This window comes from Chiloscyllium plagiosum, unplaced genomic scaffold (assembly GCF_037043375.1).
Source record: "Chiloscyllium plagiosum isolate Xiang-an unplaced genomic scaffold, Cpla_swu_hap1 HiC_scaffold_3, whole genome shotgun sequence".
NCBI classification, from domain to species: domain Eukaryota; kingdom Metazoa; phylum Chordata; class Chondrichthyes; order Orectolobiformes; family Hemiscylliidae; genus Chiloscyllium; species Chiloscyllium plagiosum.
In genome coordinates, this window is record NW_028270141.1 from 106,046,721 (window position 1) to 106,070,855 (window position 24,135).

Here is a 24,135-nt window from a genome sequence, read left to right on the forward strand (position 1 = left end):
GGGGCCTGAACTCCAGTGTCCACATGCTGCAGACATCTGGGATTCTGGAGTGCAGAGAGAGGAAAACATGTCTGGAACTCTGTTATCTGGGGTACTGGCTGATTGTGAGAGGACGTCAAGACTTTAGAGAGAGGGTACAGACTCAATTTCCTCTCTGGCACAAAAGGATGAAACATTTCAGTCATATGGAGAGACTAGCGATTGTTCTTTTTTTAATAAAATGAAACAGGGTGACACACATGGATTTGCTACAACACCACAGCACACTGGGTTCAAACATCAACTTTATACAAGGTTTCTCACAACAGATAAACAAGTTTTGCTGCTCAAATGGTTTTTGCAGTATATTTCCTGTCATCTTCCATAGACCTATACACAAAGTTAAAAATCACACAACACCAGGTTATAGTTGGCTCTGAAAGTTAGTGCTTCCAAATAAACCTGTTGGACTACAACCTGGTGTTGTGTGATTTTTAATTTTGTACACCCCATCCAACACTGGCATCTCCAAATCATATACACACAATGCTCTTCAGTAGTATACCACAAATTGATTGCAGCAACAGTACTCGAGATATTAGAGATTTGGGTTCATTCCATTGTAAATAGCTACTGAAGAAATTAAGTGGGAATTCTCAGTATTTAAAACTATTCATTCTAAAAGCAGTGCACATCTTTCTTTTTAAAAACTTTTCTTTCTCCAACAATTGTGTACTCCCCCTAAAGGTGCTGACTCAAGTTGAATAAATGTCCAACTTCACACAGGAAGCCTTAGCCACTGGCAACACATCAGGAATTCAGGCATGAATTATACACATTTTTCTTCAAGTAGGAGTAGCACAATCAGCCCTGGAGTGTTTCCATCATTTAGTTCATAACAGCAATTGTTTGCCTCAGATCTCTCCCTTTTGGATGCCTTTTCGAGGTGATGTCATTGACTATTCAAGGGTTGCTGAAGCTTAGCATATGCCAAGGGAATTACCATTGGCCAGGCTGCTGATTGGTTGGCAAGGTGACTCTGATGGACTGAGGCAGATAACTGCTCATTAGTCATACTCAAGCATGGCTCATTTGCAGTTTACCGGGAGCAACTTACATTCCTATTCAAGGACCATTCTCTGCAAGCAAAGTGTGCATGTGCTTCTACTGCCTCCCATTTCTTTCCTCATGGCAACATCGCATCCAGAGTCAACTTCAGAACCAATCATCACCTCCTTTCTCCAGTAATATGAACTGCTGTGATAATTTGAAATTTGGTGCTCCTGCATCTATTCTGCTGAACCCAAGACAAAATTGCTTGAGTATCATGGGATCAAATGCTGTCACAGCAGCTGGTACAATACAATGTCATTGGGATGTACACAATGGAAACACACCCTCCGGTCCAATTGTCCATGCCAACCAGATATCCCAACCCAATCTAGTCCCACGTGCCAGCACCTGACCCATATTTCTTCAAACCCTTCCTATTCATATACCCATCCAGATGCCTTTTTAAGGTCGCAATGTACTAGCTTCCTTCACTTCCTTTGGCAGCTCATTCCAAATACATACCACCCTCTGCATGAAAAAGTTGCCCCTTAGGTCTCTTTCATATCTTTCCCCTCTCACCCTAAACCTATGCTCTCTAGTTCTGGACTCCCCCAGGGAAATAACCTTGTCTATTTACCCTATCTATGCCCCTCATGATTTTATAAACCTCTATAAAGTCTCTATAACCCTTCAGTCTCCGACGCTCCAGGGAAAACAGCCCCAGCCTGTTCAGCCTCTCCCTATAGCTCAAATTCTCCAACCCTGGCAGCATCATTTTAAATCTTTTCTGAACCCTTTCAAGTTTCATAACATCTTTCCAATAGGAAGGAGACCAGAATTGGTCGCAATATTCCAAAAGTGGCCGAACCAATGTTCTGTACAGCCGCAACATGATGTCCCAACTCCTGCCTTCTTCACTATCCTATCCACTTCACTATTCTTCACAAGAGCTATGAACGTGCACTCCAAAGTCTCTTTGTTCAGCAACACTCCCTAGGACCTTACCATTAAGTGTATAAGTCCTGCTAAGATTTACTTTCCCAAAATGCAGCACCTCGTATTTATCTAAATTAAACTCCATCTGTCACTTCTCGGCCCAATGGCCCCATCTGATCAAGATCCCGTTGTAATCTGAGGTAACCTTCTTCCAATCAATAAAAGCATAGAATGTAAAGCAAATCTCAGTGATTTCGACTATGACAACTACAGAGAAATCGTGGTTAGTCCAACTCCAGTTGTAGCAAGTTGTCAGCCAATCCTGCTGGCACAATACGAATCTAATACAAGGATTCAACTGAAGAAAAGGAAAATGTTTACTTGGATCATAAGATCCAGGAACAGAATTAAGACATTTGGCCCATGAAGTCTACTGCACCATACGATCATGGCCAATATGTTTCTCAACTCCATTCTTCTGCCATCTCCATGCAACATTTGATCCCCTTACTAATCAAATCCTATCCAACTCAGGCTTAAATAAAGGCAACAACTTGGCCTCCACAACCTTCGGCAGCAATGAGTCCCACAGATTAACCATCATTTGGCTGAAGAAATTCCTCCTCCTCTCAGTTTTAAAGGGTCATCCCTTCACTCTGAGACTGTGTCTTCCAGTCCTAGTCTCTCCTACTAGTGGAAACATTTCCACATCCATTCTGTCTAGGCCTCTCAGTATTCTTTAAGTTTTAATCAAATCACACACCCCCCCTTTATCTTCCTAAACTCCAAGGAGTACAGACCCAAGTCCTCGACTGTTCCCCATGTGACAAGCCCTTCATCTCCAGAATCATTCTTGTGAACCTCCAATGAACCCCCTCCGAGGCCAAAACATTCTCTATTCTTCCTACCAAAGTGTAAATCTCACACTTTCTTGCCACTTTCTGCCACTTTTTTGCCCACTCTCCAAGTTCTTCTGGAGCCTCCCCTGCTCAACAGTACTTGTCTCTCCATCAATCTTTGTGTCACTTGCAAACTTAGCAACAATGTCCTCAGTTTCTTTGACCAGATCATTTAGCTATAATGTAAATAGTTGTGGTCCCAACTCTGATCCCTGCGGAACTCTACTAGTCACCAACTGCCATCCCAAAAAACAAAGACTCCTTTCTCCCACTCTGCTTTTTGCCAGTTAGCCAATCCTCTATCCATGCCAGAACATTGCCCTGCAGCTTCCAGTGCGGCATCTTGTCAAAGGCCTTCTGGAATTCCAAACAGATCATGTCCATTGGCTCTCCTTTGTCTAACTTGCTCGTTACCTCCTCAAAGCATTCCAACAGGTTTTGTCAGGCATCACCTCTCCTCGATAAAGCTGTGCTAACTCAGCCTTATATTACCATGCACTTCAAGATACTCCACAATCTCATATTTAATAAAGTTACTTAAGATTTTCATCTTACCAATGACTGAGGTCAGGCTAACCGTCCAATAGTTTCCTGTTTTCTGCCTCCCACTCTTCCTAAACAAAGGTGTTTAATTAGTCATTTGGCAGTCTTTTGGGACCCTCCCTGACTCCAATGATTCCTGAAAAATCACTGCAATAGCCTTGGCAATCTCCTCAGGTATCTCCTTCAGAACTCTGGGATACAGTTCATCTGCTGAGCTTCCAAAATGACCCCTACCTTTGCTGATCCACCAACTTCCTCGCTCGGCTACCCTCCTCATAGATACTGGCCAGTTCCTGCCTCATGGCTTTGTAGTTATCTTTACACAATTGTACTAATGTTTTACATCAGATTCTAATTTCTCCCTCTCAAACTGCAGGGTGCACTCTATCATATTATGGTCTCTGATCCCTTGGGGTTCCTTCACCTTCAGCTCTTTAATCAAATCTGCCTCATTACACATCACTTAAATCTAGAACTGCCTGTTCCCTAGTGCATTCTACCACATGCTGCTCCAAAAAAAAATCTCGTGGATATTTCGTGAAGTCCTTTTCTTGAGATGTTTTATCAACCAGACATTGCCAGTCCACCTGCATATTGAAGTCCCCTCTGATTGTTAGTGTCTTTCTTACATGGCTTTTCTATCTCCTGATTTAGTTTCTTCCCCACATCCTCACTATTGCTAGCAGGCCTGTGCCTAATTCCCATCAGGGTCTTTTTTCCAATACAGTTCCTTAACTCGAGCCACACGGATTCTATGACTTCTGACTCTATGATTCCTTGTTAGCAAGTTAATTTATTTTCTTGTTAACAAGGCATCCCTGGCCCCATCTGCCTGTCCTTTGGACAGGACACGTATTCTTGGATATTTAGCTCCCAGCCCCGATCCCCTTGTAGCCATGTCTCTGTGATACCCAAAATATCGTACCTACCAATTTATCTTGCATGTGTTTATGTACGACACCCTCAGTTCTGCATTGACTGTCCCCCTTTTCATACTTGATGATGGTGAATGGGAAGACTTGAAGTAATGGTGTCCCAGTGAGGGGCCATGAAGAGGAAGGCTGGTTCTTAGAATACTGTGTTGGTAAAACTAGGGCCAGGGGTTAGGGGAAAGTTGTCTTTTAAACTTAGACCAATGCACTAAGTGAACCTCACAGTAATCAGGCCAATGTGGTCAGTAATGTGTGCCGCTCCTGGTCTATTGTCATCATCACCATCTTCTACATCCACTTTGCTTCAGAAAAGGCTATGTGTCTCACTCCTCCTGCAGCTCCAAACCTCGCAGGCAATATTCTGCAGAGAGCAGAAGATCACTTCCATTTTGGAAACTTGGCTGATTTATGCTTATGTCCCTACTTATTAATGACTTATGTCACAAGGTTGCTTTGCTTTCATGTGCCAGTATGCAAAGACTAGAGAATACCACTCCTCTGGTCCCATTGTGTAGCTCTGTCCTTTTGCAACAGGAAATATTTGGACACAAATTATATTAAAATATGTTTGAAGCAAAAGTTACCTGAAGAAGTGTTAGCTAGGCATCACATTCCCATGATGCATTGGCCAAACAGAGGGTATTTAAAATGTAAGATGCCATCATTACACAGTACAATGGGCACAGTATTGCTCTATACTGCTTAGTTATTGTTATGTACAAAGCTGCAGAAAAACACAAAATTCACTTGGTGAATTGTGTACTTGTTTTCAATACTGAATTCTGAGGACTGGACTTGAGGCATCAACAAATCAACAACTACTTAGGAAACACTCCATAGGAAAATATATGACGAATACTTAGCATTGCACAGTTTAAATTTGTGAAGGATGGAAGATGGGTGGTCGCTAGGAAAACATTGTAATAGCAAATCTAAAAAGGTATAGATGAGAGATTCAGAAGGTAGATGAATTGAGACAGGGAAGCAATAAGAAATGTTATAGTGGTAGATGTAGGCGATCTTCTTGACGTATTGTGAGAAGCTCAAATTTGGCTCAAGATTGTGAATTGTTTGCCGACAGACATATACTGGGAAGAAAGACAGGGTGGTGGTGTTTCCAGTGGTGGTCAAAGGCTATGTCTTCAGTTCTAAAACATTGACAATCTCAACGTTTAGTTGGAGGAAATTTTGCCAGATGTTGGACAGTCAGAGACAACACAAGAAGTTGAACAAGAGAGCAGTGAGAGCGTGCTCGTGTCACCAATACATATTTGGAACCTCTTGGTAAGTATGATTGGAAATGTGTTGGTAGTTGAATCAACATTTCACAATTCACACAAACTATGGCACACTCTCTAATTAACAAATCAGCGTGATCACTATTTCAGTCTGCTGAGACATTTTCATTCTAAAGCAATAAATATGGACATTCCTGAAACATATTGCACGGCATTTAACTGAGACACACTGCATAATGTTTACAGCATGTAAACAGGCCATTCAGCCCAACAGTTCTGGTAAACCTTCAACATCAAACTCATTGATACACCTTTCAGAGAAATATTGCAAGGAAGAAACTCAGATGAACAAATTGAAAAATATATCAGAGGTGGGGTAAGATCTACAGGTTACAGCTCTGAAATCTTACCTTCCTGAACTGGACCCATGCTTCATGTTGATAAATCAAATATCCTCCAAGGTCAGAGGTCAACTGACTTCTATCAATGTAGTTGTACAACTCAAAGACTTCATTAAGAAGCACACACTAACATTGGAGGAAACAAAGCATTATTTTTAGCAGATATTCTGTAAAACTGCAACTGTTCCAAAAAGAAACTCACTGCACTTTCAATTTTACATTCAAAAGTAATAATTCACTTGATGTTCTGAACATGAAGATTAAAAATAAAACCTCTCCAGACATGCTCAAAAATATCAAATTTGTTGCTCTTAATGTGTGAGGACTGCCATGCCGAGTGAAGACATCTTACATTAATAACTTTAAAAGCATGAACTTCTAAGCGTGGTATCTTCTGAAACTGACATTTCAAAACAGAAAATTGTGGGTTACAAAATGGCAGCCAAGGGCCACCTGATTACTTACAGTCCCAATCCCTCCCACGTTACAGTGACATAGCTGGAGTGTAGTGGGAGAGAACGTGCAATAATAGAGACTAAATGAGCTGAATGAATTTGTAAGGTGAGATGGGAAACAAAAGGCATTGCAGGGACCAGGGTAAAGGAAACCTGATAAGGACTGGAACACCAGCAGCTTACCACAGGAGGTGGTCATAGTTGCTTAATCAAGCTAACTTGCTAGCACGAGGATTCAGGGTGTAATGAAGATTAAAAAGCTGTGTAGTTTCACTTGGTGCTGTTTCCTTGTAGACTAGGAACAGCAGAATTGCTCCCTCAGGACATGGGAAAGGTTTGGGAATCTTCTTCTGCAGCTTCCTTTCCCCCTCCCCAAGCCAGTAGAGCCCCATTCCTCCACAACCATTCACCCGTTTATGAAATCCTGACACCAACTCCCCCTGCTAGCCAGCACTTGGTTAGTATCACTCAGAATTCAGGCAAAAAACTGATATGATCTGAGGTGTTAGGGTTCAGAGGTTGAAATGGCAGGTGGCACAGTGGCTAGCACTGCTGCCTCACAGCACCAGAGACCTGGGTTCAATTCCTGCCTCAGACGACTGACTGTGTGGAGTTTGCACATTCTCCCTGTGTCTGCGTGGGTTTCCTCCGGGTGCTCCGGTTTCCTCCCACAGTCCAAAAATGTGCAGGTTAGGTGAATTGGCCATGCTAAATTGCCCGTAGTGTTAGGTGTAGGGGTAAATGTAGGAGAATAGGTCTGGGTGGGTTGTGCTTCAGCGGTTCAGTGTGGACTTGTTGGGCCGAAGGGCCTGTTTCCACACTGTAAGTAATCTAATCTAATCTAAACCTCCCAGGCTTCAAGATGTTGCCTCCACGATATCCGCCAGGAACGCAAAAAGATTCTGGTGCCTTGGTGATTCTTTTTATTCATTGCTGAGATGTGGGTTTCACTGGCTGGGCTAGCATTTATTATTAGTCCCTAGTTGCCCTTGAGAAGGTGATGGTGAGCCTTCTTGGACTGCTGTAGTCCGCTTGATGTAGGTGCAGCCACAAAGGCATTAAGTAGCAAGTTCCAGAATTTTGAGACAGCAACACTGAAGGAATGGCAATATAGTTCCTGGATGATAGTGGTCATGGGTTTGAAAGATGCTATGAAAAATTCCTTAGCGATTTGTTGCAATGATGGTACACACTGCTGCACCAGAGGGTCGGTGGTGAAGATGTTAGATGGGTGTCAACCAAGTGGCTACATTGTCCTAGATGATGTCGAGCTTGCTGAGTGTTGTTGGAGCAGCACACATCCAGACAAGTGAGAAGTGTTCTTCAGACTGCTGACTTGTACTTTTTAAGACAGTAGACAGGCTTTGGGGAGTCAGGAGGTGTTGCTCGCTACAGAATTCCAAGTCTCAGACTTGCTCTTGAAGCTACAGCATTCATATGACTGGTCCAGTTCAGTTCTTGATCAATTATATCTCCTAGGATGTTGACAGTGGGGTTTCAGCAATAGGAACACCATTAAATGTCCAAGGATGATGGTTGGAAGATGGCCACTGCCACTTGTAGGACATCAATGTTACTTCCCACTTATTGGGCCAATTCTGAACATTGTCTAGGTCACACAAAATAAAATAATCTGTGCAGGTAACAGAGGAGGCTGATGGAATCAGAGCATGAGGTTTGAAGAAACTGGTGGAATTCACAAGGTATTGACAATGATGAGCTAAAGGAAATTACTGCTTTTCCAACTCCCAGGAATTGAAGAACTCTTAGATAATCTGACAGTAGCCTTTGGGCTATTGTGGCCATTGCTGTGGGATCCATGATGGCCAAGCCCAACTAATTGCTGGAGAGCACTGCATGAAGCTGCAGTTGGGAAAGCCATTGTCAATAAAGTTGGAGGGTAGAAAGAATGGGGGAAAATGTCTGGCCCCCAATGGTGGGATGCCAATTAAGCTCATTAATGACATTAATGATCAGTGCCTTTGAACAGTAATTGTAGTTTTGTGGTGAGATCAAAGATCTGAGGATCAAGTGCTTCGAGAGGTATGAGTCCTACCCTTTCTCCTTCTTTCACAAACAGAATCAGCTGTAGAGATGGCGATACACAACAATTGAGGGTAAACCTTTTTTTAAATCAGGGGTAAATTATGTCATAAGTTTGGAAGTGTGCAGGGTATCTTCAGGAAAGGAAGAGCACAGACATAGACCAGGGAGAGTTAGTGTGATTCCAGTAGTTAATAAAGATACTGTCAATATTACACATGCAACAGGACAGACGTTCATCACATTTGAACCTGAGATGAAGATGGAGCTGGAAGAGGATGCTTAGCTGAGAAAAGACGTTTGCTTTTTGTGCCAGTCAGTAATGTACAATGTCATAATTATGTACAGATAAATCTCAGAACCTAATTTACACATTGAAAAATTGCTTCTCCAGATACTCTTCAAAGAGAAAAATCGATCACTCAAAACTTTAAAGAATATATTTTATTAAAATGCAATCAAAATAGCAGTAAAATAAGATTTTTACTTCGATACCTTGAATGGTGGCTCTGAAAGCACCTTGCTATGGCTTAGGCCCAAAGACTTCAAAATGCATTTTCTAATTCCTTTTGTCTGTGGCTGGAGAGCATATAAAGTGTTGAATATTCTTCCAATCTGGTGCTAAGTAAAAGAAAAGAGAAAATCTGATGCAAGTGAAGAATTCATTTCTTGTCACCTCATGTTTGGTTTAGCCCTCACCCGTATTCTCAGTGGGGAGCTTGTAGCTCAATGGCTACCAGCATTCCTGCCTCAGAGCCAGAAGATCTAGGTACAAGTCCCATTTGTTGGTCAAGGAAGGGGTGCGCAAGATGCCAAATTGGTTGAACATCAACCTATGCCAATATCGTAAATATCCCCATGGTACCAGAGGGAATTGGTGGTTAGTTTAGCCCAAGGGTCACCATGTTTCAGGCAGAGGACAAGGCTAAGAGGGTGGGACTTTCATTGTGACCTCAACCAGTACAAGAACTGAACCCACATTGTCAGCATCACTTTGTATTACAAACCAGCTGTCCAGCCAACTGAGCCAACCAGTAAACTGGGGAAGAAATGCCTGGTCAGCCATGTGATGGTAAGAAAGTTGGAACCTCTCCCAATCACCATCAATAGCTCAGGTCTACAAATGTTTTCACAACAATGCAGAATCCTTGAGTGAACCATAACATACCACCACGCAGGGCTTTCATTCCTCAGAGAATCTATCAGGTGGTAAACAATGTAAATGGGTGCAACGCAAATATTTTAAGCAGTTAATTTGCACACTGATGTAATTAAGGCTGATTGGCAATCAACTCCCACTAATTAAGACCTAAGATTATAAGATATTACATGCTCCAGCAGTCACGTCACTTAATGGATACTTAAAGGCATCTGACTTTAGTATGGTTCACAATCAAGGGCTTGTGGCACAGTTGTACTCGCCCTATCTCTGAGCCAGACGACCCAAGTTCAAGTCCTACTTGCCCCAGACACCTCTGAAAGTGCTGATTGAAAAAGCTCTCTAACATATTACGTTATTTACCTGAATTTCCAGCAAACTATTTATAATGATGGAGGCAACATCCAACTTGGCACATCGAAGATCAGTTATAATTGATACTAGACAATTTGTGGTTTGTGATTCACTATTAAGACAAGAAAATCAATCGTAAATATAAGACTGATCATATTTGCTCCATGATTTGCCCCACAAAAGAATGATTCCACAGTAACTTGGTTAAATAATGAAACAGAATTCTAAACTTTCATATGGAAAAATTCAATCGATCACCTTCCCTCTTTTAATGTCATCTAACCAAGAAAGGAATGAGGAAGTTTCACTCCTAATTATTACAGATTAGTGATCGTTAAGTGTTGAGTAACAATGGTGCAGATGCGTACTCCACTGGGTTACAAACGTTTGTTCAAAAAATATTTATTACAGAACCAACAGCTGCAGTAATTATTCCCAATTCTCTCCTAGTGAGAAACAACAGTGCTGAAAGAGAGAGAATAGGTAGGGCAAGGCGGCCTGGGATCAAGTCCCACTTTCTCCAGAATGTCTCATAGCACATCTAACAGTCTGATTTTAACAAAGCCTCAGGGGAGAAAGTTTGTTGACAATATTAGAACCAAGAAGAGAAAGGGAGGGAGATATATCAAAATATTTTAATGATTTATGATGTACTTTGTATAGAATCATAGAATCCCTCCAGTGTGGAAACAGGCCCTTCGGCCCAACAGGTCCACACTGACCCTCCGAAGAGTATCCCACCTAGGCCCATTCCCCTGCTCTATTGCTGTATATTTACCCCGGACTAATGCACCTAACTTACACATCCCTGAACACTATGGACAATTTAGCATGGGCAATAGTATAATTCCAAAATGTTGTGGTGCTGTTGTGAGCTGGTGGGAGGGTGTCCCTTTTGACTGCACACAGTGTGTCCAAAAGAGGTCCCTGCACACAGTGCAGCATACCTCAGCCCACCTGTCTCCCCCAAGCCTGCCCTCCCCACCATATTACAACAGGGCCCTCACTATGGCTGCCCTCCAACCCTCTCATTCAGACATGCCAGACCAGTCCCACTGTAACCCTGACTCACTGTGTTATCCAGCTCAAGCAGGCTCCTTGCTGGGCAGTGGTCACCACTGCTACCTCTGAAGTGCTGCTGTGACTGGGCCCTCTGATTGATCTGCAGCTCTCAGAGGCAGGACTTACTCTCAGATGGGATTGCAAGCCTTACTCTGTGCCAATGAATGGCCTGACAGTGATGAAATCAGCATGGGGCTTACCAGCTCCCCTGGCAATAGGTTCTTCCTGACTATTCAGCCCAGCAAGGAGCCTGCTTGAGCTGGATAACATGGTGAATCAGAGGGTTACATCCAGTGGGACTGGTCTGGCAAGTCTGAATGGGGTCTAGTATCTTCAGGAGCATTGTTTACACAGCTTATCTGATCATCTCATTCAAAACACATCCTTAAAAACACAAAGGTATTTATTCGTGGTATTAATGAATTATTTTATATGAATGTTTCAACCTTTTGCTGTTCTACAGGACATTTACTTCCTTGTCAGATCTCAGAATGACTGCATTGTCCTAACATAGGAAACGTATACCAGACGTCAGAACCCATGAAACGTTGATAAAGTTAAGCTCATATGTGACTGTAGCAATTGATTCAATGCTGGTTAAACAGGAATTGTATTCGGAAGAAATGTCTTCCCATTCTTGATGGAACTGCTATCCCATTTGAGCATTTTCCACTTACACTTCAAGATCTACCTCCATCTACCGGTCCAATATCACACATATTCCTGCTCAACGTGGATAATTGCTAAATCATCACAAGAAATAAAAAAGTACAACAAAGCACAAGATTTCATGTGAACTGACCGAAGATGATGGAGAAAATATTTGAGAAGTTCAACAATGTCACTGTGCGTTAAATCCGACATTAGCTTGCTATGCTGCGCTCTGGGGAATATAATAAGTGGGCACCCCTGATGATCAAAACTCCCTGCCAAGAAGACAACAAAAAAAAGTCAGGGTTAACATGACAATAATCAAGCCAAGAAATCCTCAGAGTCAAAAATATTAAATATGTTAGAAGGAATGTCTAATGGAAGATATTTTGGCATTGGAAACAGTCCAGAGAACATTCACTAGTCTGATACAGGGTACGAAGGAATTGTCTTATGAGGAGAGGTTGAGTTAGTGAAACTCATTGGAACTTAGAAGAATGAAAGGAAACCTTATTGAAGCACAAGAGATTCAGAAGGAACTTAAGAGGTTTGAAGCAGAAAGTTTGTTTCCTTTCCTGTGGAAGAGTTTCGGATCAGAAGGCATAACATCAGAGTAAAGGATCACCCACTTAAGACAGCGATGAAGTGGAATTTCTTGTCTCAGAGAGTAGTGGATCTGTTGAATTCTCTACCACAAAGGACCATCAAAGCTGGATCATTAAGTATATTCTAGGCTGAGACAGACAGAATTTTACACAGTGAGGGAATCAAGAGTTAAGGGAAAAGGCAGGAAAGTAGAGTGGAGGGTCATCAGATCAGCCATGATCTCACTGAATGACAGAGAAGACTCAATGAACTGAATGGTCTACTTCCACTCCAAAGATTTATGATCTTTATGGATATAATGCTTTCGAATACCTATTGAAGTGACTACTGGAATGTCTGAGCGAAGCTAAATGTGATAATAGGGGTAGCACTGATTATTAATGCATCACTTTCTCCCACAGAACAGTTTCAGATAGGGGTTCCTGATCTAAGCTGGGGGAACAGAAGGTCTCAGGTTGAGACTCCAGTTTCTTTGCAATGCAGGAAATGAGGTCAGAACTGTCTTGGTAGCACAACTGAACGGTCAGATATAGGGGGCATCCAAAACAAGCAAAGAGTATGTTTTTCTCTGACACTAATATTCACCACCTGTCTATAAACCCTCTGCATTAACCATGAGCACTACATCAAGGCAGTTTTTAATGCTTTCTCTAGACATAGTACACATATACCTTTATATGCAGCACAGAATTCAAGCAAAAATAATAAAGTTTAATCATTCTAAGTGCATTACGTTTTCTAAAATGCCCTAGACTCCATCTCACCAACAAAACCGCTCGAATATAACTTCAAATACTGAGTTGGGAAAGAAAACAAAGTGTGTCCCACCTGGGATAATGGCGACACCAGAATACAAGATTCGATCCTCAGGCAAGCCCAGAAGAGATTTCTGAAAACCTAAGACAAAAATATGGAGTCACAACAGACAAGAAGCTGGTCATTCAGCACATCAAGCCCATGCGAGCTTTCTGTCCAGTAATTCAACTAACCCCATTCCTTCTTTTTAAAATCCTCTTAACTCTGTAGGTTTATTTGGTTTGTGTACCCAGTCAATTTCCTTTTGAAATCGTTCATCATCTCTGCTCCCATCACACAGGGAGGTTGAGAGTTCCAAGCCATTATCGCTCACTGTTAAAAAAACATTCATCTGCACACACTCCCTTGCATTTCTTGCCTAAAACTTTAAATATGTATCCCTTAGTCCAGGTACCATCAACTAATGGAAAAGATTTTCTTGGTCTACCAAATTCAAACGTGTCATAATCTTACACACCTCAATCAAATTTCCCATCAATCTCTCCAACTCTGACATTAACTCCAACCTAACCAGGAAGCTAAAATTCCTCATCCCATGGAATCATTTTGGTTAATCTCTTTGGCACCCACTCAAAGGGCCTTCACATTCAAGTGTAGTGACTATAACTGGACACAATATGGTCTAACAGTTATGGTCTCATCAAAACTTTATACACAGTCACCATACTTTCTTGATTCTGTATTCAATATTTTTATTTATGAAGTCTAGGATCTCAGAACCTCTGCAAACAACTCTCAAAATGTCCTGCCACATCTAATGATCTATATACATTACCTTGAGGGATCCCAACACTGAGGATTTTTAGAAGTGCATCATTTAGTCTGTAACACCACTCCCTATTCCTTCTTTCAAAATATCACGTAACAGTTCTCTGCTTTAATTTCATCACTTGTCTGTCTATTCTTCCAGCCCATCTATGTCCTGTTGGACTTCATAGGTATCAATCTCACTGATTTAACACCTCCAGAACGAACACAAACTAACCCAGAGAGAGCACCACTATAATCCATCTTCCAATCTGAGAAACAATTCAACAACCCATTGAGCCTCCTCCACCATATTAGATCCCCTACAGTGTAGAAACAAGCCCTTAAGCCCAACCAGTCCACACTGACCGTCCGAAGAGTAACCCATCCAGACCCATTTCCCTCTGACTAATACACCTAGCACTATGTGCAATTTAGCATGGGAAATTCACCTGACCTGCACATCTTTGGACTGTGGGAGGAAACCGGAGGAAACCCACGCAGTCACAGGGAGAACATGCAAACGCCACACAGACAGTCACCCAAGGCTGGAATTGAACCTGGGACCCTGTGCTATGAGGCAGCAGTGCTAACCACTGAGCCACCGTGCCGCCCAATATGATCAGACCTCATCCTCTGTCTCAATACCATATTCTCCCTTTATTCCCATACCTTTTTGACACATTCATCCTCTAGAAATACATCTTAAATACATTCACCCATCCCAGCAGAGAACTCCACAGGCTCGCATTCCACTGAGTGAAGAAATTTCTTTTCGTTCCTGGCTCCAAATGGCCTGTGTATTATGTGCGGTGACCCATTGTACCACAACTCCCAGACTGGGGGATAAGACTGTATACAGTCTATCCTACTCTGTCAGAATTTTATATGTTTCAATGAGATCCCTTTTCATTCTTCTGAACTCCAGTGAACATTGGCTCAGTCAACCCAATCTCTCCACATTTGGCAGGTATGCCACCTTAGGAATTGGTCTGGTGATCCTTCACTGCATTTCCCTCTATCAAGAATATATTTTCTTCAATAAGGAGACAAAAACAGCTCTCATTATCCCAGGTGTGGTCTCACTAAGGCTCTCTACAGCTATAGGAAGATATCCCTGTTCCTGAATCCAAACCCTCCTACATAAAGGCCAACACAGCATTTGCTCCCTAACTGCTAGCTGCATCTGCATGCTTGCATTCAGTGACTGATATACAAAGACATCTAGGTTCCTCTCTATACCAACATTTCCTAATCTATCAGTATTTAAATAATACTCTGCCATTTTGTTTTTCCGACCAACTTAGATTTACACACTTATCCACATTATACTGCATCTTCCATGCATTTACCCACTTACTCAGCTTGTCTAAACTGCCTGGAAACCTCTCTGCCTTCTCCTCACCACTCCCACTCCTCTGTAGTTTTGCAAAGCAAGGAGACTTGGAAATATTACATTTGATTCCCTCATTCAAATTGATATATTTCGTGAATAGCTGGTGTCCTAAGCTCTGACCCTTGTGGTACCCCACTAGTCAGCATCTTCCATTCTAAAGCTGACTGATTTATTCCTCCTCCTCTGTGTTTCTTGTTGTTAACTAATTCGCAATCCACGCCAGAATGTTATCTCCATTCCCACGTGCTTGGATTTTGCCAACTTTACCTCTTATGTAGGATTTTTGAAAACCTAAGTACACCACATCCTCTGGTTCTCTCTCATCTATTTTTCATTATATTCTCAAAAAACCTCCAACAGATTTCTCAAACATAATTTCTCTTTTAGAATTCCTTGTTGATTTTGTGTAATCCCGTCATATTTTCTAAGTGTTATGTTATCATGTACTTTTATAATAGACTCCAAGATTTTCCCTCCTCGTAATAGTAGACGTACCAGTCTGTAATTCCCAGTATTTTTTTCCTCACTCCAGTTTAAATTGTGGGATTACATTTTCCCCCTCCAATCTCATAGGACTGTTCTAGAATCTAGGGAATTGGATACATCCACTCTATCCATGGGCTGCACCCCAGCATCTTAGTATGCTGGGGTGCAGACAATCACGCCTGGGGACTTATTGGTTTTAATTTCATTAACTAATCAATGGCAAGACTGCTCATCCAAATGAAATGTATATCCTATGGCATGTGAGGCGTCATGGATAAGTCTCTTGACCCAGACAAGCCCATGTGTAGGGAGTGTAACAAGCTGTAGAAGCACAAGCAGCTGCTAGAGACACTGAGATGCATCCACGAGGCAGAGAACTATGTGGATAGCACATTCAGAGAGGCAGTTGCACTGCAGGTTAGGAGTAAGCAAGCAAATAGAGAATGGGTGACTGCCAATGTGTCCAAGAGGATCTTATTCGCATTCTTCCTCACTCTTCCTTTTTTAAAACGACACTAAACCTTATGCAATGTTCACTCTTACCCAAGTTCTTCTCCCTTAATTCTGAAGAAGAGTCGAGAGTTCTGAGGAAGGGTCACTCAACTCGAAACAAAACCTCTAATTTCTCTTCACAGATGCTGCCAGACCTGTTGAGCTTTTCCAGCAGTCTCTTCTCCCATAGTTGTGTTGCTCACTTCACTCCACCCATTCCCTAGCATGAGACACAGCATCACCTCCTTCCCAGGTGGGCAATAGAGTATAGCAAGCTCTCCTGAACACTTTTCAGAAATACCTCATCACAACGTATCTAGTGACTACTACCCATTCCCACTTACCCTTTAACATAATCCTAACCAATATTTGGTAACCAAATCACCATTCTACACTGCAGTTTTCAATCTCCAGTATTCCAGTTCTGAACAAGGGTCACTGGACCCCTCTGATTTCTCTCCACAGATGCTGCTACACGTCTTGAGCTTTTCCAACAATTTCTGTTTTTGTACCATTCAATACTTCTTGTACACCTTAGGTTTCCCAGGAGATTTGCTCCCCTAAAACCCTGTTACCATTGGGAGGCTGATAAATAGAACGTGCAGCAGCACGACCAGATCCAAACTCTAATTCCACATTCATTTTTTGATTATTTTTGCAGTCTTTTGTTGGAACTGTTGGGTACAACAACTGCTACAATTTACAAACTAAAAATCGTCCACTTAGACCACATTTGGAGCACTGCTACAATTCTGGTCATCTTGCTACGGAAGGGTATTATTAAGCTGGAAATGGTGCAAAGAAGATTTACAAGACATTGCCAAGACTGAAAGGTTTGAGTTTAAAGCAAAGGCTAGATAGGCTGGGACTTTTTCCTCTGGAATATCGGAGGATGAGGCGTGACCTTATAGACATTTATAAAGTCATGAGGGGGCATGCGTAAGATGAATAGCGAAGAAAGTATTTTCCCCGCTCAGGGTAGAGAAATCCAAAACTGAACAGCACAAGTGTAAGGTGAAAGGGGACAAGATTTAACAGGACCTGAGGGACAACTTTTTCCACACAGAGAGCAGTGTGAATATGTAATGAGTTACCAGGCAAAGTGGTAGAGGTGAGTACAATAACAACATTTAAAAGACATTTGGACAGGTAATTAGATAAGAAAGATTTAGAGGGATATGGGCCAAACATATGGGACTGGCTCAGTTTAGGAAACCTGATTGGCATGTGCAGGTTGGGCCATAAGACCATAAGACACAGGAGCAGAAATTAGGCCATTCAGTCCATCAAGTCATGGTAGATATAATCTCTCGTTCTCGACTCCCCCACCCCAAGGAAAATACCTTGTCTGTTTCTCCTATCCATGCCCCTCATGATTTTATAAACCTTTATAAGGTCACCCCTCAGCCTCCGACGCTCCAGGGAAAACAGCCCTAGCCTATTTAACCTCTCCCCATAGCTCAAATCCTCCAACCCTGGCAATATCCTTGTAAATCTTTCCTGAACCTTTTCAAGTTTCACAACATCCTTCTGATAGGAAGGAGACCAGAATTGCACGCAAAATGCAACACCTCACATTTCTCTAAATTAAACTCCATCTGCCACTCCTCAGCCCATTGGCCCATCTGATCAAGATCCCGTTGTAATCTGAGGTAACCTTCTTTGCTATCCACTACACCGCCAATTTTGGTGTCATCAACAAACTTACTATACTTCTGAGGGTCTATAAAGCTCTGTCATACCACATTTGAAGTATTGTGCACAGTTTTGGGCCCCATATCTCAGGAAGGATATACTGGCCCTGGAGTCTGTTCAGAGGAGGTTCATGAGAATGGTCCCAGGAATGAAAGCTTAACATATGAGGAATATTTGAGGACTCTGGGTTTATAGTTGATGGCTTTTAGAAGGATGAGTGGGGATCTAATTGAAACAAAACAATACTGAATGGCCTGTACAGAATACATGTTGGGAAGATGCTTCCATTGATAGGAGAGCATATCCTGAGAGCAAAGGGAAGACCTTTTAGAACAGAGATAAGGAGAAACTTCTTCAACCAGAGAGTGGTGAATCCATGGAATTCACTGCCACAGAAGGCTGTGAAGCCGAGGCTATTGAGTGTATTTAAGACTGAGGTACATTCTTGAGCATGAGGGGATCAAGGATTACAGGGTGAAAGCAGGAGAATGGAGTTGAGAATGGATCTGAGTGGCAGATTAATTTAGAGAAATGTGAGGTGCTGCATTTTGGGAAAGCAAATCTTAGCAGGACGTTTACACTTAATGGTAAGGTCCTGGGGAGTGTTGCTGAACAAAGAGGCCTTGGAATGCAGGTTCATAGCTCCTTGAAAGTGGAGTTGTAGGTAGATAGGATAGCGAAGGCAGCGTTTGGTATGCTTTCCTTTATTGGTCAAGTTATTGAGTACAGGAGTTGGGAAGTCATGTTGCGGCTGTACAGGACATTGGTTAGGCCGCTGTTGGAATATTGCATGCAATTCTTGGTCTCCTTCCTATTGGAAGGATGTTGTGAAACTTGAAAAGGTTCAGAAAAGATTTACAAGGATGTTGCCAGGGTTGGAGGATTTGAGCTATGGGGAGAGGTTAAATAGGTTAAATTTCCTTGGAGCGCCAGAGGCTGAGGGGTGACCTTATAAAAGTTTATAAAATCATGAGGGGCATGGATAGGATAAATAGACAAGGTATTTTCCCTGGCGTGGGGGAGTTGAGAATGAGAGGGTATAGGTTTAGGGTGAGAGGGGAAAGATATAAAAGCCTAAGAGGCAACTTTTTCACTCAGAAGGTGGTACATGTATGGAATGAGCTGCCAGAGGAAGTGGTGGAGGCTAGTACAATTACAGCATTTAAAAGGCGTCTGGATGGGCATATGAATAGGAAGTGTTTGGAGGGATATGGGTCGGGTGCTGGCAGGTGGGACTAGATTGGGTTGGGATATCTGGTCGGCATGGACGGGTTGGACCAAAGGGTCTGTTTCTGTGCTGTACATCTCTATGACTCTATGATAAGTTCATCTCTGCCTTTATATTCAAGTCCTCTCAAAATAAATGCCATCATTGCATTCCTAACTACTGACTCAACCTGGAAATTTACCTTGAGAGAATCCTGGACTGGAACTCCCAAGTCTCTTTGCACTTCAGACTTCTGAACTTTTTTCCCCATTTAGAAAATAGCCCATGCCTCTGTTCTTCCTACCAAAGTGCATGACCTCCCACCTTCTCATGTTGTACTCCATCTACCAATTTTTTGCCTACTCTCCTAACCTGTCCAAATCATTATGCAGCCTCCCCGCGTCCTCAATGCTACCTCTCCATCTACCTATCTTTGTATCGTTTGCAAACTTAGCCAGAGTGCCCTCACTTGCTTCATCTAGTTCGTTATGGGTCTGTTTCCAAGCTCTATGACAGCATTATATTAACAACAAGCATAATTGACACTTTCTTTTGATGATCAATATTTGTATTGATATGAGAAATGCCAAAACACACTGAAGGTCATTTTAACTTGGCGTCACTATCTATTAATGATTCCAGTTTTGTTAAGCTGCCAACAACAGACAGAACTTAATAACCTGGTTAATTCTTCATCTCACAGACAAATTATATTTGTATCTCTGAAGGAAACCCAGCTATCAAACGATGGAACACTTAGAATCGGACAATAGAGGAGAGGCCCTTTGGCCTTGTGGGCTGTACTAGTCCCACTTTCCAATATTTGGCCCATAGCCTTGAATGTTATGTATTTGAATAGGCTGTGCCAAAACCTCTGCTGGCAAAGGCTGATTATAATCACAGGCTTTCAGTTTTACTATATATTGCCTGAATACCTGCCTCTGCCTCAGCCTCTGGTGCTGCTGTTACCCTTATGCATTTCTACTGTCTTTGAACTGAACAACTGCAATACTTTAATAAACACAAAATACTGCAGATGGTGGAAATCTGAAACAAACACAGAACACTGGAGAAACTTAGCAGGTCTGGCAACACATCTGTGGAAAGAGAAACAGAGTTCTTCAGACTTCTTCCCAACATTCACCCTTCCGACTTCAGTTGACTTAAATTTCTGCCGTGTCCCATCCTACCCATTTGCTCATTTTCCTAATGCTCACTCACCCACATTCAATTATGGTTCAACAAATCAATTTTAAAATTTATATTGCTTTGCCCAAGTCCCTCTATGGAGTCAAGCCTGCACATTTTCCAATCTTCCCCAGTCACACAACTCTTTGATATTCTTCAGTGCTGACTTCTCATGATATCCCAATTTTAATTGCTCCAACATTGAGACTCATGTCTTCAACCGTCTAAGTCAATACTGAGAATTCTCTCGTTAATTGTCCACCTTGTTCTGCCTGTCCTTCTTCAAGGGACTCCAAAGATCTATCTGCTTGAGCAAGCTTATGATAATCTGACCCAATATCTCCCAAAACATAGCTCACCACCAAATTCTGTTTATGCATATCCCTGTGAAACATGTTGGGGGGTGTTCTATTATGTTAAGCAAGCTACATAAATGCAAATAAATGTTATTGAACATGTTACAGAACAGGGCGGCACAGTGGCTCTGTGGTCAGCACTGCTGCCTCACAGCACCAGGGACCTGGCCTTAGGTGACTGTCAGTGTGGAGTTTGCACATTCTTCCTTTGTCTGGTTTTCTCCCACAATCCAAAGATGTACAGGTTAGGGGTAACTGGTCATGCTCAACAGTGTTCAGGGTGTGTAGGTTAGGTGCATGAGTCAGGGGTAAATGTCAAGTAATAGGGTAGGGGAATGGGTCTGGGTGGGATACTCTTCAGAGGGTCGGTGTGGGTTGGTTGGGCCGAAGGACCTGTTTCCACACTGTACGGATTCTATGAGAACAAGACCTGTCTTTTGTACTGAATGGAATATGATCAGACTGCTCTGTTTATCTCAATGAAATGCACTACATTTGTACATTTCAGCTGGAGTCAGTGCAAGGTAACCCCTACCACACTATCGAGGCCAGGGGAAAGAAGTGGCCGGCCTTGATTCCTCAAGCACCTCCTAGTGGCTATACAAAAGATTGCACTGGAAAACTCTCTCCCAACCTCGGTCAGAGGGCTTTTGCCTTGTCTGGGACAGCACACACAAAAAATGAGAACAACAAATACAAGCAGATTATCCTTCTGTTCCACCGCCGAACTCTGAATTTGGATAAATCGGCCCAGTAATTTAAAATTAATTCGGAAATTAATTTGAGGGGGGGGGGGGGGGGGGGAGGAACCTGCAAATGCAGTAACCTGAAAGTCCAGAAAGGGCATGAACCTAACAAAAAAATCAAACCCATCTTCATTGCTTTTCTTCAGTGCATATTCTCAGAACTGAGTTTTATGTTAAAAATCATATTTACTTAAACTATTTATCTGATTGTAAAATACAGGGTGCTTTAATTGGTATGAGAATGAACTTACTGCACGACATTATCCCAGTAGGTGTGGAACTACTTGCATTAGTTACACTCGACAATGTTTTCAGCACATTTAAGTTGCTGTTATCAAAATCCCATCTCGCTCGTGGGATATCCTCATGTTTGAAAAAAATGGGAGAAACATTTGTCATTTTGTTCACAAACAAAACACAGACAAAAATCTAACGGCAAGACCTCATCCAGTGGTTGTAGTCTGGTGAAAACTGTTTCCCCAGCTTTCAAAGAAAAGTTAGGGAGACCAGTTTCTTCAAAGTCGCCGCTGAAAAATGAACAAATCTTCCAAGAATTTGACGAAGAATGCAATTTAACAGCTTCCTTGCCAAACCCTGACGCACAGGAACATCAGGGTTTTTCTTTTGGAAGAGAGAAAGAGGATTAACAACATAAAAACTGGGGCTTGCAATAAATAGTTAACGGAGGAAAGGGGAGAGCGAAGTGCAGTCAGTGTGTAGCATGAACACAGTGAAGCTGGTTCAGTGTGATATTATTGCACCACAGCAACTCTTCCCCACCCCCCTGTTATACCCAATCCTTACCTTTATTGTTAAAAAGAGCCCCACGATCGCTGTAAAAACCGCAATTAACAGCTGCTCCTCAATATGTTATTTCTGCAGGTTTCGCTGCTGACACAGAGCTTCTTTACCTGTTGCGCTCATTTTTCCTCTTCCTTCCAACTTCAGCTTCAGCCCGGCGACGACCAGCAACGAAGAGTTTAGCCCCCGGGGTCTGATGAGTGAGTGGGGAATTCTCCAGGTGCTTCACATGAGCAGAGAGGCTGGACAGCTCGCCTCCTTACTCCCTCACTCCGCCATGTTCCCAATCCTGAGAGATCTCTCTCTCTCTCTGTCACATTCATTCAGCCGATAGGCTGCAGACCTGCACTTGCTTCGATTGGGTGAAGGCCAGGTTTTTCACAAAGCAGTCTCTTTCCTCCACCCCGCCTCCAAAACTCCCTTCCTGCCCGAGTCCCCTTGTCTACCCCTGGGCAAGAATCCAATGACCTAGCATCACCCCCAGTACACCTCACTGTCAATGATAAGTTGCATGAAGGCCGGGTCAGTGAAAAATGCCTGCAAATGCTAAACGGCCATTCTATTCCACTGTTAATATCCTAACGTGCCTTGTTTGTGTGCTGCATAGAGCCATTTGCTGAGTCTATCAGGAAGGATGCGAGCCTGAGAGGGGTTACTATTCCTGGCAGCTGGGGCCTGCTGGTTAAGGCCTCCCTGTACATGGATGACGTCGCCGTTTTCTGCTCGGATCCGCTGTCCGTGCACAGACTCATGTGCATATGTGACCAATTCGAACGGGCCTCGGGCGCCAAGGTGTACCGAGGCAAGAGCGAGGCCATGCTCTTCAGGAACTGGGCCGACCAATCCTCAATCCCCTTCACCATCAGGACCAACCACCTGAAGGTGCTGGGTATTTGGTTCGTGGGGGCTGGGGCATGCGCCAAGTCTTGGGAGGAGCATATCAGCAAAGTGAGGCAGAAACTGGGCAGAAGGAAGCTACGGTCGCTCTCCATCACGAGAAAAAACATGGTCATCAGGTGTGAGGCACTGTCAGTGTCGTTATATGTGGCATAGGTCTAGCCTATTCCCAGAACCTGTGCCACTGCAGTCACCCGGGCCATCTTCTAATTTATATGGAGATCAAAGATGGACCGGGTCCGAAGGGACTCGATGTATAAAGATCTGGGTAACAGGGGAAAAAACACACCAAATGCCACCCTCATCCTGATGGCCACCTTTGTGTGTGGCTGCACCAAGCTGTGCAGGATCCCTGGTATGCAAACACCAAGTGTCACTACGTACTGAGGTTCTACCTGTCCCCGGTGTTTGGAGGGTGGGCCTGGCCTCGCTGCTGCGGAACGCACTGAGTAGTTGGACCGTTCCGTATCACCTGTCCTTCATGGAGAAGTTTATGAAGAAAAACACCTTTGACCACAAGTCCATCAGGAAGTGGTCAGCACGTAGTGTCCTTGAGACCCTTCGGGAAAAGGAGAGGGCGGGTCCTATCGAGCAGTTCCCTGAGCAGACTGTCAAAGCCATTTGGCAGAATGCCTCATCGCCGGAACTTTCTGACAAGCACCAAGACATGGCTTGGCTGGTGGTGAGAAGGGCTCTGCCTGTGAGATCCTTTATGCACTCCCAGACTCTCAGCCGCACCGCACGCTGCCCTCGAAGCGGCTGCGGGGGGGGGGGGGGGGGGGGGGAAACGAGACTGTCACACACCTCCTTCTGGAATGTGCCTACGCAGAAGAAGTCTGGAGAGGAATGCAGTGGTGTTTGTCGAGGTACGTCCCGAGCAGCGCGTGACGCGGGACTCCGTGCTCTACAGTCTGTTCCCAGGGACGCACACCGAGACGAACATCAACTGTGCCTGGAGGATCATCATCTCGGTGAAGGACTCTCTCTGGGCGGTCCG

General features: G+C 43.2%; 1 protein-coding gene across 4 annotated transcripts in view; it reads right to left on the minus strand.

Annotated features, from left to right (window-relative positions):
• Window positions 1–22,480, minus strand: part of LOC122548370 (actin-1) — a 114,766-nt gene extending 92,286 nt beyond the window's left edge. For 2 of the 4 annotated variants that reach the window (XM_043686928.2, XM_087982281.1), the window contains exons 1-6: window positions 22,352–22,480; window positions 13,140–13,208; window positions 11,857–11,980; window positions 10,002–10,104; window positions 8,975–9,100; window positions 5,991–6,107 (exon numbers count right to left, since the gene is read on the minus strand). In XM_043686928.2, the coding sequence (XP_043542863.2) occupies window positions 5,991–6,107; window positions 8,975–9,100; window positions 10,002–10,104; window positions 11,857–11,980; window positions 13,140–13,208; window positions 22,352–22,364 (552 nt within the window). In that variant the 5' untranslated portion in view covers window positions 22,365–22,480. Of the gene's footprint in view, window positions 1–5,990; window positions 6,108–8,974; window positions 9,101–10,001; window positions 10,105–11,856; window positions 11,981–13,139; window positions 13,209–22,244 lie in introns of all 4 variants that reach the window. The other 2 variants (XM_043686931.2, XM_043686929.2) reach the window with 2 other exon arrangements.
• Between the last annotated feature and the right edge of the window lie 1,655 nt (window positions 22,481–24,135).